The sequence below is a fragment of the Liolophura sinensis genome, chromosome 11, assembly GCF_032854445.1.
Source record: "Liolophura sinensis isolate JHLJ2023 chromosome 11, CUHK_Ljap_v2, whole genome shotgun sequence".
In the NCBI taxonomy this organism is placed as follows: Eukaryota; Metazoa; Mollusca; class Polyplacophora; order Chitonida; family Chitonidae; genus Liolophura; species Liolophura sinensis.
In genome coordinates, this window is record NC_088305.1 from 31,105,630 (window position 1) to 31,125,178 (window position 19,549).

General features: G+C 40.8%; 1 protein-coding gene across 1 annotated transcript; it reads right to left on the bottom strand.

Moving 5' to 3' along the window:
- Positions 1–276: 276 nt before the first annotated feature.
- LOC135477478 (transmembrane ascorbate-dependent reductase CYB561-like) lies at positions 277–19,240 on the bottom strand. The gene is made up of 5 exons (XM_064757596.1): positions 19,111–19,240; positions 4,142–4,674; positions 3,259–3,467; positions 2,072–2,226; positions 277–1,002 (listed from the first exon to the last, which is right to left on the bottom strand). Exons 2-5 carry the CDS (start codon positions 4,359–4,361, stop codon positions 843–845), a joined length of 744 nt encoding a protein of 247 aa, XP_064613666.1. The 5' UTR covers positions 4,362–4,674; positions 19,111–19,240; the 3' UTR covers positions 277–842.
- Positions 19,241–19,549: the final 309 nt, after the last annotated feature.

Consider the following 19,549-nt stretch of genomic DNA (forward strand, 5'->3'; position numbering starts at 1 on the left):
CCAACTTCCCTGACATCACTGGTTCACCTTCAATACCTGTCACATGGTTCATTCCATTACGCAGTTTGAAACAATAGCTGCACTGTAACTGTCTGGTCAGTAACAAGCTTCAAAATGCTTAAGGCAAAAGAAGGCTAAAATATAAAGGTTCATCAGACAGATAATTGAAAAACTTTGAGTAAAAATACTTTCATTCATTTTTTTTAATCTTTTTGAAGAGTGTGGAAAGGCATTCAGATATTTAAATTCTATGGTACCGGTAGGCTTTACCAGCCAAACTGATGGTATCACTTTTTTTACCTGATGTTCATCAGAAGAATGGAATTTTTGAGAACATTACTTCAGTAATCTTTTACTTCTGGGTAAAAAGAGTTATTCCAACATTCAGTGTCATGATTAGAGTTGGAAAAACTTCCTGTGACGTCAGAGTTCCTAAAAATAGTATGGTCCATAAAGCCCACTTCAGAATTCAAACGTTTGAACACCTTTAACTCTCTTCACAAAAATCTAAAAAAATAAATGAAAGTATATTTATGCATAGTTTTAAGAGGTCTATTATGTGATGGCTACTTCAGTTTTTAGAGGTCTTTTCCTTTAAATACTGGTAGTCTTTTTGAGAACCATAAACTGCAGAAAACATAGTGTGCAAATAGATAACTTACAAGTAACTCAGGAAAAAAAATGTGTTTTTATCCTCTGAGAAGCTCCATTAGTCTTGATCTCTATCACTATGGTACTAGGTTATGTCACTACAGGTGGGGGCTTTTACCAGAGGCTCAGTCTTCAAGGTCACAGATAACCCCTTTCAAGGTCATCTCACTTCAGGACGATGTACATGTATTTTACTCAGCCAGTTGGATGTGCTCCTCATCTGGGGTGGGTTCTCGCTTGTACTCGCTCTTGGTTACGATGTACACTACGGTGATCGCAAGAGCAACGATCGTCAGTCCCAGGAAGTTGATCAGTAATCCCTCTGACGGCATGCTGCTGTACTGCTTCATTCTACAAGGGGAGACAAACACGATATAAAAGCAAAGAGAAGACATCCTTTTAACATTATACTGCCATTATGCAATATGGTGGAATATCAGTGCTATCAACCTCTGTGGGAGAAGCCTGGCCTCCAAACCCAGAAATCTCTGGTTCAAATCCCCAGCTGGTAAGCCTTGCAACAACAGCAAATTTGAGCTTTCTTTCCTCATCACCAATAACAAGCCTATCACCCTTAAGTTAATTCAAGTGATAAGAAAGGAATTTGTCAATCAGAAAGCTTCTGACTTGACCTTGGTCTTACAGTTACTTAGCAATCAACATGCACAACAAATACATATTGAGAGGACTTGCTTCTCAGAAACACTATGGATCTCTTCATATCCCTTTGTCATCAATAACTTCAAACTCCTTCAAATCTACTCAATGATCATAGAATCTGCCTTGGCTAGCCAATTGATGTAGACTGGCTCTGAGCAGACCAATTTCTCTTTGTTCCTGAAAGTCAAGATTTCAAATAAATCTATGCTGTCATGATTTTTTCTTAACCTATTTCAGCAGATTACGTAGATGTTCACACGTTTTAAATAAGGTGGAGTGTTTTCTCCTTAAATAATTCTGACAGTTGTCAAACATTGTAACTCTTCAACCTTTTTGGATGTTTGCAAAGTGTTTATTCAAGTATATTCTGAAGGCATTATTCTGAGTCGACTCATACTGGCAAATCCAACCAATGTAGTTTCATCTCCAAAATCAAATGCGCGTGGATTGCACTTACAGTTGATCTTTCATATGTGAAAAGCCAAAAGGCCGAGGAATTAGGGTAATATAACGGTACATCGACCTGTAGGCCAGTCTAATGTTTCTTGAAGACCACTTGCCGTGCACCAGTGTAGTGTTCATATCAGTATGTGGAAAAGTTTCCTCAAACTTGCCAAATGACAGTGGTTTTAATACCAGAGGCATTTCAGTTTCCTCCTTCTACAAAATTGACCACCATTGCAGAAGTTTGTCAGCAATCAAATTAAAACATATATAAATAAATACACAGTCATCTGTTAAGTAGTTTTGTTGGACTTACATAGAAAACAAGGTTTTCTCAACGATGCCCATGAGAGCCGTGCCAACAGCCATGCAGAAGATAGTCAGTCCCCAGAAGGTGTGGAACGGCATGTACTGTTTGCGGATGCCTAGGCTCGCCCCTGGCCATAGGAAGGACAGGAAACCACCCAACCACTGAGAATACAAGCAAGTCATTGGTTAATCCAAGCTTCAGGGTTAGTAAATCAATGCAGTAAACCTTCACAAGGCCCATTTAGACCTATACATGTAGTTGGTCCTAACAATATTAAAGACATTACTAATGTTCGAGAATAACAAGTGCAGATGAGGAAATGCAGGGTTCACACTCTCACACAAATATCCAAGTCATCAACTTTTCAGTGTTACATGTAGACCCTGACAAGACATAAAGCTGTCATCATTAAGGTAGAATCAAGCCCTACAACTGAATGTACACATATGCCATGAACAATGAGCCCAGTGACTGTAACGTGACTGTAACATGACTGAAAATACATGTACAATAGGTTCCTGATATTTTCTGGAAACATCACTTTGGAGAAAATGGTAAAACCCATATTGTCCTGCTACATGTAGGCATGTCAGGTGCTTGGGTCAGCTGGTTGTACATTACGTTGTTTGGGTCTGTTTTTCTATTACGTTGCTTGGGTCAGTTGTGTATTGTTGCTTGGGTTGGTTGTGTATTGTTGCTTTGGTTGGTTGTACATTTCCTTGGTTGGGTTGCTTGAACATTACGTTGCTTGGGTTGCTTGTACATTACGTTGCTTAGGTCAGTTGTGTATTATGTTGCTTAGGTCGGTCATGCATTACGTTGACAGGGTTGCTTGTACATTACATTGCTTGGGTTGCTTGTACATTACGTTCCTTAGGTCAGTTGTGTATTATGTTGCTTGGGTCGGTCGTGCATTACGTTGACTGGGTTGCTTGTACATTACGTTGCTTGGGTCAGCTGTACATTACGTTGACTGGGTTGCTTGTACATTACGTTAACTGGGTTGATTATACATTACATTGCTTGGGTCGGTTGTACATTACGTTGACTGAGTTGGTTGTATATTATGTTGCTTGGGTTGGTTTCAAAGAGTTTTTTATTTTTAACTGTCAGGCACCTATTTTCAGGACTGACATTTGATGAATTGCTATATTCAACTACCCTCGGCTTGTGTTGTTGTCGTAGTTACTGACCTGTAATCCAAAGAGGATAATGGTGATGAGCCCCATCCAGCTGTGTAGAGAGTAGAGGTTAGCTTTGGGAGGGTCCGCCAGGTTGTGGGAGTCAAACACAGCCTTGAGGCCAACAGCGGAGAAGAGAAGAGCGGCCACATGGAGGGAGCCATGAAGGATCTTCACATAGATCTTCCGGTCATTCCTAAACACTCGGTACACCAACATCGCTGAGAAGTGAACACAACTGTTAGTTTTGATATGGAAATGAACATTTACTGTAGGAATGCATTTTGTGATACTATCAATGTAAAGGTATATCTGTGTTTTTATACTTAACTTGCATGATTAAATCAAGCCAATAAGTAGAATGGCAACGACAATGTCCTGCACCAAATAATATTCTAACAGGAGCCATCTGTTTGGTACAGGACAAAACCGCCATGTAAAATAACATTAACTATGTATCTAAAATAACCATGTAACTTTGGCTTCTGATAATGTAAAAAGCTGGTAGATTTGCCATTATGTCCTGCGAAAATTATTTCCAGGCTTGCAATGATTTCATTCATTAATAAAAGCAACAACAAACCCTTCCATTTATTGCCTTTGTTTGAGACTGCTTGTTTGAGGTTCTATCACCATTTTCACTAATACAGTTAAGTATTACTAATTTTTAATAAAATAATATCACAGATTCAGACAGATAAGGCATCTCATTTAAAGTTTTCCAGTTATTTTTACTACCTAATAAAACTAAAAATTAAAGTTTTCCAGTTATTTTTACTATCTAATAAAAAACAGAGCTTGGACCCAAGCTACCAGTGCACAAGAAAAGATATCCCAATGCGTTCACACCTGAACTGTCATGACGTGTACTAAAGCAGCTGTACCCCCAACTTACCATCAGCATAGAGGAAGATCATACCAATGATCATGAACAGTGGATGGTAGTTAAACTCTATCGCAGGGTTCTCCTGCCAGGCAAAGCCAGAGCGGAAGTGGCCCATCCAGACAGCCACCAGAATGACTGCGGTCAATCCCAGCAACTGAGCCAGCAGGACCAGCCAAGTGAACCAGCGCAGATTACGCTGCTGGTCACCGTGAAGCCCGTAACTTTCCATTCTGGTCAAATTTCCAACAACCACGAGGAAACAGCAACAGAGTGCCTACAGTCCCCTACTGTATGGTATCTTTGTCGACCTTTGAACTTTTGAAAGCTGGTGATTCACAAACAAATTTTCACAGGTTTCTGTCAAGGTCACAAAGATAAGGTCAGGTCAAACTTTTTTTCAAGCGCAAATGTGTTCCTTCTGGATTTTTACGGAGTTACAGAAATCCAAGATGAGGTCTTAAACCGATCTTCTTCAGGCCGCAGAGGATGCCACTCAGGAAGAGGCACCCTTAATGTCCGATGTACACGTCTTGTGACACCATCTGAAACAAAGAAAAGAAGACTATGAAAATTTAAACCTTGTACGAACCTTCAAGACGGTAGTTTTACCCCTGACTCAGTCAGGGCTGTGGTTTTACTCCTGACTCAGGGCGGAAATTTACACCCGACTCAGTCAGGGCGGCGGTTTACTCCTGACTCAGTCAGGGTGGTGGTTTACTCCCGACTCAGTCCGGGCGGCAGTTTACTCCCGACTCAGCCAGGGTGGCGGTTACTCCTGACTCAGTCAGGGTGGCGGTTTACTCCTGACTCAGTCAGGGTGGTGGTTTACTCCCGACTCAGTCAGGGCTGCAGTTTACTCCCAACTCAGTCAGGGTGGTGGTTTACTCCTGACACAGTCAGGGTGGCGGTTTACTCCTGACTCAGTCAGGGCTGTGGTTTACACTCGACTCAATCAGGGTCGTGATCTACTCCTGACTCAGTTAGGGTGGTGATTTACCTTCAACTCAGTCAGGGCGGCGATTTACCTCCGTCTCAGTCAGGGCGGTGGCTTACCCCCCATTCAGTCAGGGCAGTGGTTTACCCCCAACTCAGTCAGGGTGGTGGTTTACTCCCAGTTCAGTCAGGGCGGTGGTTTACCTCCGACTCAGTCTAGGCAGTGGTTTACCCCCAACTCAGTCAGGGCGGTGGTTTACTCCCGACTCAGTCAGGGCTGCAGTTTACTCCCAACTCAGTCAGGGTGGTGGTTTACTCCTGACACAGTCAGGGCTGTGGTTTACTCCCGACTCAGTCAGGGTGGCGGTTTACTCCTGACTCAGTCAGGGCTGTGGTTTACTCCTGACTCAGTCAGGGCGCTGGTTTACTCTCGACTCAATCAGGGTCGTGATCTACTCCTGACTCAGTTAGGGTGGTGATTTACCTTCAACTCAGTCAGGGCGGCGATTTACCTCCGTCTCAGTCAGGGCGGTGGCTTACTCCCCATTCAGTCAGGGCAGTGGTTTACCCCCAACTCAGTCAGGGCGGTGGTTTACTCCCAGTTCAGTCAGGGCGGTGGTTTACCTCCGACTCAGTCTAGGCAGTGGTTTACCCCCAACTCAGTCAGGGCGGTGGTTTACTCCCGGTTCAGTCGGGGCGGTGTTTTACTTCCGACTCAAGTCTAGGCAGTGGTTTACCCCCAACTCAGTCAGGGCGGTGGTTTACTCATGAACAGTTCTTATAGGTTTCTCCACTCACAAACCTTGAACCATGGTTGTACATTTATTTATTTACTTATTTATATGATTACACCAAAGATAATCAATATTTTCCTTAAATAGGACAACAACAAAACCACAACCATCTGCAGGTTGGTGGTAGTCCTTCCCACATATGACTGGAGAGGAAACATGTACATACATACATTGTATGTATGTAATTTTTAGTTGCACTTAACAATTTGCCACTGAGGAGTTATTAGAAGCATGTACACATACCATGTGTACTTGTATAAGTGCTGCTGCACTGAAGTGTCATGCCACCACACATGACACCCCATCCAGTCACACTATACTGCCACCCAGGCCAACCACTCCTGTTTCCTTGTTCTAACGTCTTAGTAATGACACCAAGTGAGGCAGCAACGAGTCTAAAGTCTTTGGTATGACCTAACCTGGGTTTGATCCCAGGTCTCCCAAGGAGAATAAGCTTAGTAAATTTCTTGCAAGGTTATCTGCTTTTGAATAATTTCAATTGGCTTTTGTCCATTGAGAAACTGACAAAATAAACGACAACACTTTCCATAGTCCCATATGCTTTACTGAAATAAACGACAGATACATACTGTCAAGGGAGGTAAATCCTCCCATAGATTAAGTCAGTGAGTGCTTGGGGTTTAATGTCGTACTCAACAATTTTTCAGTCATATGATGACGAAGGAATCCTTAGGGTGTATGTAATGTTCCTCCCTGTCGCAGGACGGATTTCCACCGCTCTTTTATCTAGTGCTGCTTCAATGAGATGCCTTACCGAAGGCAAGTAAGCCGTCTCGCTCGAGCCATTATACTGATACGAGTCAACCAGTCGTTGCACTATCCTCTTCATGTTGAACGCCAAGCGAGAAAGTTACAACTTCCTCTTTTTAAAGTCTTAGGTGTGAGTCAACACAGGATTGATCCTGGATCTACCGCTCCTGAAGCGGACACTTTACCAACTGTACTATCCGGGCCAGTTCCTCCCATAGAGAAGCAACCTATATGTACATGTACCAGTATTACAGAAGTACACTATAGGCACTCAATTTCTTCCATACAACATTTCACTCAATTTTTTCAAATGTAAACATGTACATGTATGCAGATAATATTTCCCTTCAGTTCTGTTTGTTTTTTAAATAAATAATATTTAAAGTATGAAGTTATGATAAACACTCTACCCACAAAAGCTAAATACATACATGTGACAATTGGTATGGTGACAAATTTCACAACTTCAAATATGTGCAGAAACACACAACTGTATTTACAATGCATCAAAATTCAGCTCAACTTAGTTTTCCCTGATGATGACTTCACACAGAAAGTTTTTTTCTGTTTATATGCTACAACAGGTGTTTTGTCATCAGGGTACAGCTTACACCTACTGAACATCAGCTACATGTCATCACCATGACAACCTCAGACACGTCCACAAGCTGCTGAAAACAAGTCTAGGAAGCAGCCCAGATTATAACAGGTAACTTAAGATACACTGTACAGAATACTGCTCCTGCGTCCTGCGTACCATGTATGACAACACAGCCTATCTGTGGTCCTATTTACAGGTTTATACTTCATACTGCTGCTGTGTCCTGGATACCATGTATGACAACACGGTCTATTTGTGGTCCTATTTACAGGTTTACACATCATACTGCTGCTGTGTCCTGGATACCATGTATGACAACACGGCCTATTTGTGGTCCTATTTACAGCTTTATACATCATACTGCTGCTGTGTCCTGCGTACCATGTATGACAACACGGCCTATTTGTGGTCCTATTTACAGGTTTACACATCATACTCCTGCTGTGTCCTGGGTACCATGTATGACAACACGGCCTATTTGTGGTCCTATTTACAGGTTTATACATCATACTGCTGCTGTGTCCTGGGTACCATGTATGACAACACAGGGGATTGCCTATTTGTGGTCCTATTTACAGGTTTATACATCATACTGCTGCTGTGTCCTGGGTACCATGTATGACAACACGGCCTATTTGTGGTCCTATTTACAGGTTTATACATCATACTGCTGCTGTGTCCTGGATACCATGTATGACAACACGGCCTATTTGTGGTCCTATTTACAGGTTTATACATCATACTGCTGCTGTGTCCTGGATACCATGTATGACAACACGGCCTATTTGTGGTCCTATTTACAGGTTTACACATCATACTGCTGCTGTGTCCTGGGTACCATGTATGACAACATGGCCTATTTGTGGTCCTATTTACAGGTTTACACATCATACTGCTGCTGTGTCCTGGGTACCATGTATGACAACACGGGGGATTGCCTATTTGTGGTCCTATTTACAGGTTTATACATCATACTGCTGCTGTGTCCTGGGTACCATGTATGACAACACGGCCTATTTGTGGTCCTATTTACAGGTTTATACATCATACTGCTGCTGTGTCCTGGATACCATGTATGACAACACGGCCTATTTGTGGTCCTATTTACAGGTTTATACATCATACTGCTGCTGTGTCCTGGGTACCATGTATGACAACACGGCCTATTTGTGGCCCTATTTACAGGTTTACACATCATACTGCTGCTGTGTCCTGGGCACCATGTATGACAACACCGCCTATTTGTGGTCCTATTTACAGGTTTATACATCATACTCCTGCTGTGTCCTGGGTACCATGTATGACAACACGGCCTATTTGCGGTCCTATTTACAGGTTTATACATCATACTGCTGCTGTGTCCTGGGTACCATGTATGACAACACGGCCTATTTGTGGTCCTATTTACAGGTTTATACATCATACTGCTGCTGTGTCCTGGATATCATGTTTGACAACATGGCCTATTTGTGGTCCTATTTACAGGTTTACACATCATACTGCTGCTGTGTCCTGGATACCATGTATGACAACACGGGGGATTGCCTATTTGTGGTTCTATTTACAGGTTTATACATCATACTGCTGCTGTGTCCTGGATACCATGTATGACAACACAGCCTATTTGTGGTCCTATTTACAGGTTTATACATCATACTGCTGCTGTGTCCTGGGTACCATGTATGACAACACAGCCTATTTGTGGTCCTATTTACAGGTTTACACATCATACTGCTGCTGTGTCCTGGGTACCATGTATGACAACACGGGGGATTGCCTATTTGTGGTCCTATTTACAGGTTTATACATCATACTACTGCTGTGTCCTGGATACCATGTATGACAACATGGCCTATTTGTGGTCCTATTTACAGGTTTACACATCATACTGCTGCTGTGTCCTGGGTACCATGTATGACAACACAGCCTATTTGTGGTCCTATTTACAGGTTTACACATCATACTGCTGCTGTGTCCTGGGTACCATGTATGACAACACGGGGGATTGCCTATTTGTGGTCCTATTTACAGGTTTATACATCATACTGCTGCTGTGTCCTGGATACCATGTATGACAACACAGGGGATTGCCTATTTGTGGTCCTATTTACAGGTTTATACATCATACTGCTGCTGTGTCCTGGATACCATGTATGACAACACAGCCTATTTGTGGTCCTATTTACAGGTTTATACATCATACTGCTGCTGTGTCCTGGATACCATGTATGACAACATGGCCTATTTGTGGTCCTATTTACAGGTTTATACATCATACTGCTGCTGTGTCCTGGATACCATGTATGACAACACAGCCTATTTGTGGTCCTATTTACAGGTTTATACATCATACTGCTGCTGTGTACTGGATACCATGTATGACAACATGACCTATTTGTGGTCCTATTTACAGGTTTACACATCATACTGCTGCTGTGTCCTGGGTACCATGTATGACAACACGGCCTATTTGTGGTCCTATTTACAGGTTTATACATCATACTGCTGCTGTGTCCTGGGCACAATGTATGACAACACGGCCTATTTGTGGTCCTATTTACAGGTTTACACATCATACTGCTGCTGTGTCCTGGGTACCATGTATGACAACATGGCCTATTTGTGGTCCTATTTACAGGTTTATACATCATACTGCTGCTGTGTCCTGGATACCATGTATGACAACACGGCCTATTTGTGGTCCTATTTACAGGTTTATACATCATATTCCTGCTGTGTCCTGGATACCATGAATGACAACACGGCCTATTTGTGGTCCTATTTACAGGTTTACACATCATACTGCTGCTGTGTCCTGGATACCATGTATGACAACATGGCCTATTTGTGGTCCTATTTACAGGTTTACACATCATACTGCTGCTGTGTCCTGGGTACAATGTATGACAACACAGGGGATTGCCTATTTGTGGTCCTATTTACAGGTTTATACATCATATTGCTGCTGTGTCCTGGATACCATGTATGACAACACGGCCTATTTGTGGTCCTATTTACAGGTTTATACATCATACTGCTGCTGTGTCCTGGATACCATGTATGACAACACAGGGGATTGCCTATTTGTGGTCCTATTTACAGGTTTATACATCATACTGCTGCTGTGTCCTGGATACCATGTATGACAACACAGCCTATTTGTGGTCCTATTTACAGGTTTATACATCATACTGCTGCTGTGTCCTGGATACCATGTATGACAACATGGCCTATTTGTGGTCCTATTTACAGGTTTATACATCATACTGCTGCTGTGTCCTGGATACCATGTATGACAACACAGCCTATTTGTGGTCCTATTTACAGGTTTATACATCATACTGCTGCTGTGTACTGGATACCATGTATGACAACATGGCCTATTTGTGGTCCTATTTACAGGTTTACACATCATACTGCTGCTGTGTCCTGGATACCATGTATGACAACACGGGGGGTTGCCTATTTGTGGTCCTATTTACAGGTTTACACATCATACTGCTGCTGTGTCCTGGATACCATGTATGACAACACGGGGGATTGCCTATTTGTGGTCCTATTTACAGGTTTACACATCATACTGCTGCTGTGTCCTGGATACCATGTATGACAACATGGCCTATTTGTGGTCCTATTTACAGGTTTATACATCATACTGCTGCTCTGTCCTGGGTACCATGTATGACAACACAGCCTATTTGTGGTCCTATTTACAGGTTTATACATCATACTGCTGCTGTGTCCTGCGTACCATGTATGACAACATGGCCTATTTGTGGTCCTATTTACAGGTTTATACTTCATACTGCTGCTGTGTCCTGGATACCATATATGACAACATGGCCTATTTGTGGTCCTATTTACAGGTTTACACATCATACTGCTGCTGTGTCCTGGGTACCATGTATGACAACACAGGGGATTGCCTATTTGTGGTCCTATTTACAGGTTTATACATCATACTGCTGCTGTGTCCTGGGTACCATGTATGACAACACGGCCTATTTGTGGTCCTATTTACAGGTTTATACTTCATACTCCTGCTGTGTCCTGGGTACCATGTATGACAACACAGGGGATTGCCTATTTGTGGTCCTATTTACAGGTTTATACATCATACTGCTGCTGTGTCCTGGGTACCATGTATGACAACACTGCCTATTTGTGGTCCTATTTACAGGTTTATACATCATACTGCTGCTGTGTCCTGGGCACCATGTATGACAACACAGGGGATTGCCTATTTGTGGTCCTATTTACAGGTTTATACATCATACTGCTGCTGTGTCCTGGGTACCATGTATGACAACACAGGGGATTGCCTATTTGTGGTCCTATTTACAGGTTTACACATCATACTGCTGCTGTGTCCTGGGTACCATGTATGACAACACGGCCTATTTGTGGTCCTATTTACAGGTTTATACATCATACTGCTGCTGTGTCCTGGATACCATGTATGACAACACGGCCTATTTGTGGTCCTATTTACAGGTTTACACATCATACTGCTGCTGTGTCCTGGGTACCATGTATGACAACACGGGGGATTGCCTATTTGTGGTCCTATTTACAGGTTTATACATCATACTGCTGCTGTGTCCTGGATACCATGTATGACAACACGGCCTATTTGTGGTCCTATTTACAGGTTTATACATCATACTACTGCTGTGTCCTGGATACCATGTATGACAACACTGACTATTTGTGGTCCTATTTACAGGTTTATACATCATACTCCTGCTGTGTCCTGGATACCATGTATGACAACACAGCCTATTTGTGGTCCTATTTACAGGTTAATACATCATACTGCTGCTGTGTCCTGGGTACCATGTATGACAACACGGCCTATTTGTGGTCCTATTTACAGGTTTATACATCATACTCCTGCTGTGTCCTGGATACCATGTATGACAACACAGCCTATTTGTGGTCCTATTTACAGGTTAATACATCATACTGCTGCTGTGTCCTGGGTACCATGTATGACAACACGGCCTATTTGTGGTCCTATTTACAGGTTTATCATATACAACTAATATGCTATCATTACGTACAATACAGTCAATAAAATAGTATTAGAAAATTTGAACTCTTTAACTCTGAGCAATGGCTCAAAATTATTCTAAAATCATGGCTACACCTTCAATGTGCACTTTAATGAAGACAAACAAAAACGAAGCACATGTCACCTGTTTTTTCACCATGCAGAATGCAGTTAAATGTTATAGGCTGTATGTAAGTGTGTTTTATTGGCCACATTTTGTACAGAATACTGCACATGCTTTGGCTTTAGCTTCTCCCCAAACTGCAGTTTTGTGAAATCCAATCATGTATTGACTTAACTTGTCGTTCATGTATATGGTATGTAGGTCTACATTGAGGCACATTTAATATACAACTAAAGCTACAAGTCAGCTACCGTGATATTGTATTTATTACACAGAATAAGATGAACAAATACCATGATATCATGACCCTTACATATATTTATAGGTTCTATACAGCTCACCTTAAAACCCAAGCATTCAAATCGATATTTTATGTAGTTACCGGTAGGTGAAAATTCCAAACTGTCATAACAAACCACTCCAAAATCTTCTGAGATAAACAGATGTACGTGCAAAATAGAAACTGATGCTACTGCTCACACAAAAAAACAAATAAACAAACCAAACAAAAAGAACAGAGCAAAATATTAAGGTACTTAATGCACATCTCAACTTTCTGGTCCAGTACATCCATTTATGTAACTCTGCTAACACGGCTGCACACTTGATTTTAATATGTTGGTACTTTTATAAGGAAAGCATTGAAAGCATCAAGGTACCAGTATTGCACACTGCCTACCTGAACTCCTTTGGCATGTACCAGCATGTAGTTGCACACACATTGATCAAGGAGATGCAAATGTTTATATCTACTGCACAGCCTGGTCAAACTCTGCTACAATCACGCTCTTGCTGATAACAGTACATATACATCACTTGATCTGAAGCCCCCCTCTCCCCTCTTGTCTACTTCCCTCCCCCCCCCACCGACCTCAACTGTGGTCACATGATCAGATTGTGTGGGTCCCGATTCTAACCACCAACTTGTATCTATGTGTATACATAGTCTAGGCAGGTACATCAGCAGATACCTGTAGTGCTAAAATCTGCATCATCATACCTTAACAATGAGAGGTCGCTAAGTACAGGCAAAATCTCCTAATTTGCTAAAATAAAACTGTGTTTGAACCAAGTCCTCCTTCGGAAAATAACGTAACTTTAAAGACCTTGGACTTTCATTATGCTGGAATATTGAGCCTATGCACATGTGCATAGGTCACCCACCAAACAATCACAGTTAATATATATATATATATGCAATTTCATAATATACTTCTGCTTGTTCTACAGCGTATAAATAGGCCTCTGTTCAGTTTGTATGTTTATAATGCACTGAAGTCCAAGCGAAATTTTGAAACTTATCTTCATGGATCTGAATTTGACTTCAGATATGGTATCATCTCTGATGAGGTTAGTTTGGGGTTAGTGTTTCTTTTCCTCTCGTCGAGTACGTGTACAGAAGATGAAGGCATTTACTGAAAAAATTCTTGAAAAGAGTTCCACAATTTAAAGGAAATGCCAAATATAGCTTCCTTAACATTATGCACTTTGAGCAGAGCTGGGTGCATCATTTATGACAAGCGGTGCAAAGTAAATCATGTGCATCTCTTATGACAAGCAATTCACAGAAAATAGTGCAGCATCCATGACAAAATCCTGTGCAACACTCTTGACAAACAGTGCACAGCATATCATATGCAGCACTCATGACAAGCAGTTCACAGAAAATAGTGCAACATCCATGATAAGCAGTGCAGAGTAAAACATGTGCAACATTTATGACAAGACAAGCACTGCACTGTAAATCGTGTGCAACACTCATGACAAGAAACACTCATGACAAGTAGTGCACAACAAATCATGTACAACACTCATGACAAGAAACACTCATGACAAGCAGTGCACAACAAATCATGTACAACACTCATGACAAGCAGTGCACAACAAATCATGTACAATCACTCATGACAAGAAACACTCCTGAGAGGCAGTGCAAAACAAATCATGACAACACTCATGACAAGCAGTGCACAACAAATCATGTACAACACTCATGACAAGAAACACTCATGAGAAGCAGTGCACAATAAATCATGACAACACTGATGACAAGCAGTGCACAACAAATCATGTACAACACCCATGACAAGAAACACTGATGACAAGCAGTGCACAACAAATCATGACAACACTCATGGCAAGCAGTGCACAACAAATCATGTACAACACTCATGACAAGCAGTGCACAACAAATCATGTACAACACTCATGACAAGCAGTGCACAACAAATCATGTACAACACTCATGACAAGCAGTGCACAACAAATCATGTACAACACTCATGCCACTTTAAATGAACAACACTCAATCATGATGAAAAAAGGTTGAAGAAGACTACAGCGTGTCAATATAAATCAATGACATGCATATAGTTAATAGGCTTATGATAAGATCTGTCATCCATTAAGTCAGACAGGGTAGTGGTGTATATGCACTTGTTGGCAAATGTGGAGGTGGAAGTGGCGAGCCAAACTGTCGACCTTAATGCACAGTGCATACACTTAAAGTCTATATCACATGCATACACGTATTATGAATCTGACATCTGAATAATTTATCTATAATACTATATACCGACACGATAACATAATTAAGACTACAAGTACATGTATGTATAGCCATTGCACTACACTGTTTATAGTCACATTAAATAATGTCATACACTTTGTTAAAGGTTATCCACAGTTAATGTGTAGCTCTATACCTAACCCAGGAAATGCAGACCGCACCAACTTGACACATACATGTACATGCAGAATTGCATGTACTTTCATACTTTTTCTGCAGCTCAGTGTTCACATTTCCCTTGCTATGATATCCAATACAAGCAATCCTCCAAAAAGCTCTCTCATACATGCACTTGTCACATACATGTACCTGTCACACACATGTACCTGTCACACAGATGTACTTGTCACACACACATACTTGTCACATATGTACTTGTCACATTCATGTACATGTACTTGTCACATACATATACCTGTCACACACATGTACCTGTCACACAGATGTACTTGTCACACAAATGTACTTGTCGCACACACATACTTGTGACACATGTACTTGTCACATTCATGTACATGTACTTGTCACATGCATGTACCTGTCACACACATGTACCTGTCACACAGATCTACTTGTCACATACATGTACTTGTCACATACATGTACTTGTCACACACATGTACTTGTCACATACATGTACTTGTCACATACGTGTACTTGTACTTGACACATACATGCACATGTACAACTACATGTACTTTGGAAATATAAAAATGGACAGCTACATGTAGTGGAACAAAAACTACTGAATCTTAAAAAGTGACACATTTTGCTTGAATGTATTTGATTCATCCACCTTATATCGCCACTTTATAATAAATTATTTTTCTTATCAGAAAAACTAACTTAAATGTTCGCACAGATTGCACTTTCAGAAGCGCATAAAACCCTTACAATAATAATCAGTTACTATCAGTATCATTTTAAGGCCTGTGTGTGCTTTTGAAAGTGCATTTTCAAACTTTCAGTGTAATATTTCAGGTTGATGCATATCAGGGCATATACATGTAGGTTTCAAAAGTTTCAGGGGTCTAGGTGGCACAGAAGGCCTGCCTTTTGAGCTGGGATACAAATCCCGACCCCCATCCCCACTTTTTCTTCCTACTACCAAATTTTACAGTCACAAAAGCCAGAAAGATGACTGGGGACAAAGGAATTCTGACAGTTCCTTGCCCTTGTTCAAGACTGATCCAATACCCCTTGTGTATTATTGACTCAAAGATAAGCCCAGCTCTCATTCTTACATCTTTTAATGCCGATCTGTCCTTGACCCACCCATCCCGGATATTTGTATCACTTACATATGTGTTCTTCGCTCAACTCTCAAATGATGCAGTAAACAGCATGTAGACAAAGACAATCACCATGATGTAAACAGATACCAACAGGCAATATTCAGGACATTACAGACAAGAACAGATACCATCACCATAAAGCCATACAGACACAGTTATAGGAGCTACATGTACAGGTATTAGAGTTGTGCCTGCTGTGGTTATCAATGACTGCGCAGATGGGCTGCACACAGGGGCACTACTGGAAGAGTCTAAATCTAATGTAGCACAAAAGGCAAGGCCATATATCAAATAACAAATGAAATACACCGTATACGATTATAAAACATTAATTACTGTGAATGTTTTTATCCTATACATCTCCTACTAATTCAGCTAAGCATCCTTCAAAAAGTCTTCGTTGATCGAATCAACCTGAACATATCAGAAGAAATAGGGTCAGTCAGTGAAAATATGTATTTCTTTCATTTTATTCTGGCTTGTGAAAAACACATCGATTTTAAAAAAACATAAACAGAGGGAGAAAACTGGAAAATGACATACGCACAATCTTATAAAAACTTATAATCAGGAGGATCAGTCAGGTCACAAACAACAAACATATTCTTCATGATGGTCTTGGTTCAAATAGTTTCAGTAACAAGATACTTTTAGTCAATACACAGCATACATCAACAAGTAATAACCAAACAGTAAGTCCTGGTAATTAGTAGCAAAATTAATTGTAACTGGTCCAGGGCATTATGTTTTTGTAGCTTTTGCCATCACTGGTTGAATGAAATTGTAGTATGTTGCTGTGTTGATATTAAATATATCGGCAATGAAACAGGATGTATGGGGCATAATAAAACCATATATTCATACATGACACATTTAGACACCCACAAAATCTTTATGAGACAATACCCTATTACACTTTTATCACATTTAGTAGTTTATTACAAGTGAAATTGTAGCAAATAGTGACAGGCAACAGCAGCTTTTATAACAGCAGGTCTTTTGCTAGTCTTAGTACACGGACATGTCTTGAGAAATATTTTGATACGCCATATACATTCATGGCTGCGATACTTCTATTCATAGGATTCTCTACACTGAGAAATGATACATGACCAGATTACCCTTACAAAGTTACATGTATGTGTGGCGATGGGAGAGGAGATGTTACAATGTGGAGTGAGTGAGTGCTTCGGGTTTAACGTTGTACTTAACAATGTTTCAGTCATATGACGATGAAGGAATCCTTAGAATGCATGTAATGTACCTCCTTGTCGCAGGACGGATTTCCACCGCTCTTTTATCTAGTGCTGCTTCACTAAGGCTTACCGAAGGCAAGTAAACCGGCCGCCCGAGCCATTATACTGATATGGGTCAACCAGTAGTTGCACTATCCCTTGCTGAATGCTGCAACTTCCTCTTTTAAAGTCTTAGGTGTGACTCGACCCAGAATTGACCCTGGATCTACCGCTCCTGAAGCAGACGCTCTACCAAGTGTGCTAGCAGGGCCGGTTTACAATGTGGATATGAACCAGCTAGAGGTACATGTATCATATATGCAGTATGTAAATGTAGGTCAAAGTGGTGTGCCTATTTGCACTGCAATCTGTTCATTACTGCAACAGAGAATGGCTAAATTTCTAATCTGAGGTTGAGGAGCCATGAATATCAAATCAAAATATCAAAAAGGGAAACAAAAATATTTCTCAACTTACAAGTCAGTATACTCAAACTCATTAGCAAAAAAATCACTGGTGGCAAAGTTTACTAATTAAAGAGCAGGACAGCTGTCACGTTTCACATTTACACATGAGTCATAACCAAGCCACAATTATTTATTTATTTATCTGATTAGTTTTTATAAACAGTCAGTTCTACACATATTTTTTAACATTACTGCCATAAATTACTGCTACAAATTATCATCAGTCGTACACAAATTATTACATTAACTCAATAACTCTATTTACATAAAGCCTTCTACCAACCAAATGCAGGTCTTGCATGCCATTATAATATATCATGTTATGTTGACTGTGGATGTTTCAAATACCTAACAGATGTTTTTGTGATGTTTGTTGACAGTAACTGTAATGTATAAAATAAACACCCGCACAACAGATCAATGTGCCAATATGCTCAGATTCATTGGGATTTTCTGGCTGAGGTGGATAGCATGCCAGTACAGTCCAATGACCCACAAGCCTATCTCCAATGCAGTCACTGTGAGTTCAAACCCAGCTTATGCTAGCTTCCCCTCTGCCCATATGGGCGGAAGGTCTGCAAGCAACATGTGGATGGTCATGGGTTTCCCCTAGGCTCTGCAAGGCCCACCATAATGCTGGCCGCTGTCATGTACGTGAAAGCTTCTTGAGTACAGCGTAAAACAATCATCAAATTAAAAAAAAAAAATCATTGGCATTTTCAACTGATGTATTTCTGGGGGCTTACCACAAGATACCACAAGGAAAAAATTACATGGTTTCTTAAATTCACATGCAATAAGGTAATGTGCTACGACAAAGTGAGTAAATTAAAATTAAAAAAGGGAAAATTACTTGAATGGCAGGTACCGGAAGGTGGAAAAGCAAGGCTGGAATGAGATGCCGAGTTTGGATAAATTAATTTCCACGCCGCCAGAAATAGCATATTGTTGCTAGGCTCACAATAATGACGATATTTCAATCAATATGTTAAGACGGCTGACACTAGCTGGAGAACATCATTCCCGATTCATTATGTAGGGCCACAGCATCTTGTTTTCAATTTCGCTTTCCTAAACAAAGCGACTGTTTTGTAATCACCAGCCCAGCGCACGTACGCATCGGCACACATACTCACCAAATGGTCTCCGCCACAAACTGCTGCTGTTGACTCTCGCTGAAAGCTAATATCGCAATCGCTTGTCCACGATACGCTCCACCATATGCTCTCTCTCTTGTCACTCTGCAGCTTGTTTCAGACGATCGATTTGACAGGAGAGTTCTACATCCTCATTAACACAGGCTATACAGATCGATAAAACTAAAGGGGTAAAGGACTAGAATTTGCATATTCTGTTGAAAATGTGAAAAGATGTGCAACGAAGAGATAATTGTTGGCCGCCGTTTTCTGTCATTTATTTATTATTTGTTTTTTGAGTTACTGGAACATTATATTTATCTTTAATTGCATTTAAATCTGAGTAGAAATTAATTTACCTTGGTGGAAACTCAATTTAAAAAAAAATTTGGATGATCAATCAAATAAATTGTAACAAAAAGTGACACTAGCAGGCCTA

Bases quoted from the DNA above. Each gene is read 5' to 3' on its own strand.
- LOC135477478 (XM_064757596.1), bottom strand. From the start codon at position 4,361: ATGGAAAGTTACGGGCTTCACGGTGACCAGCAGCGTAATCTGCGCTGG. The intron at 3,468-4,141 runs GTAAGTTGGGGG...TTCACTTCTCAG, and splicing joins GATCTTCCTCTATGCTGATG to CGATGTTGGTGTACCGAGTG. The intron at 1,003-2,071 runs GTAAGTCCAACA...CTCCCCTTGTAG, and splicing joins GAGAAAACCTTGTTTTCTAT to AATGAAGCAGTACAGCAGCA.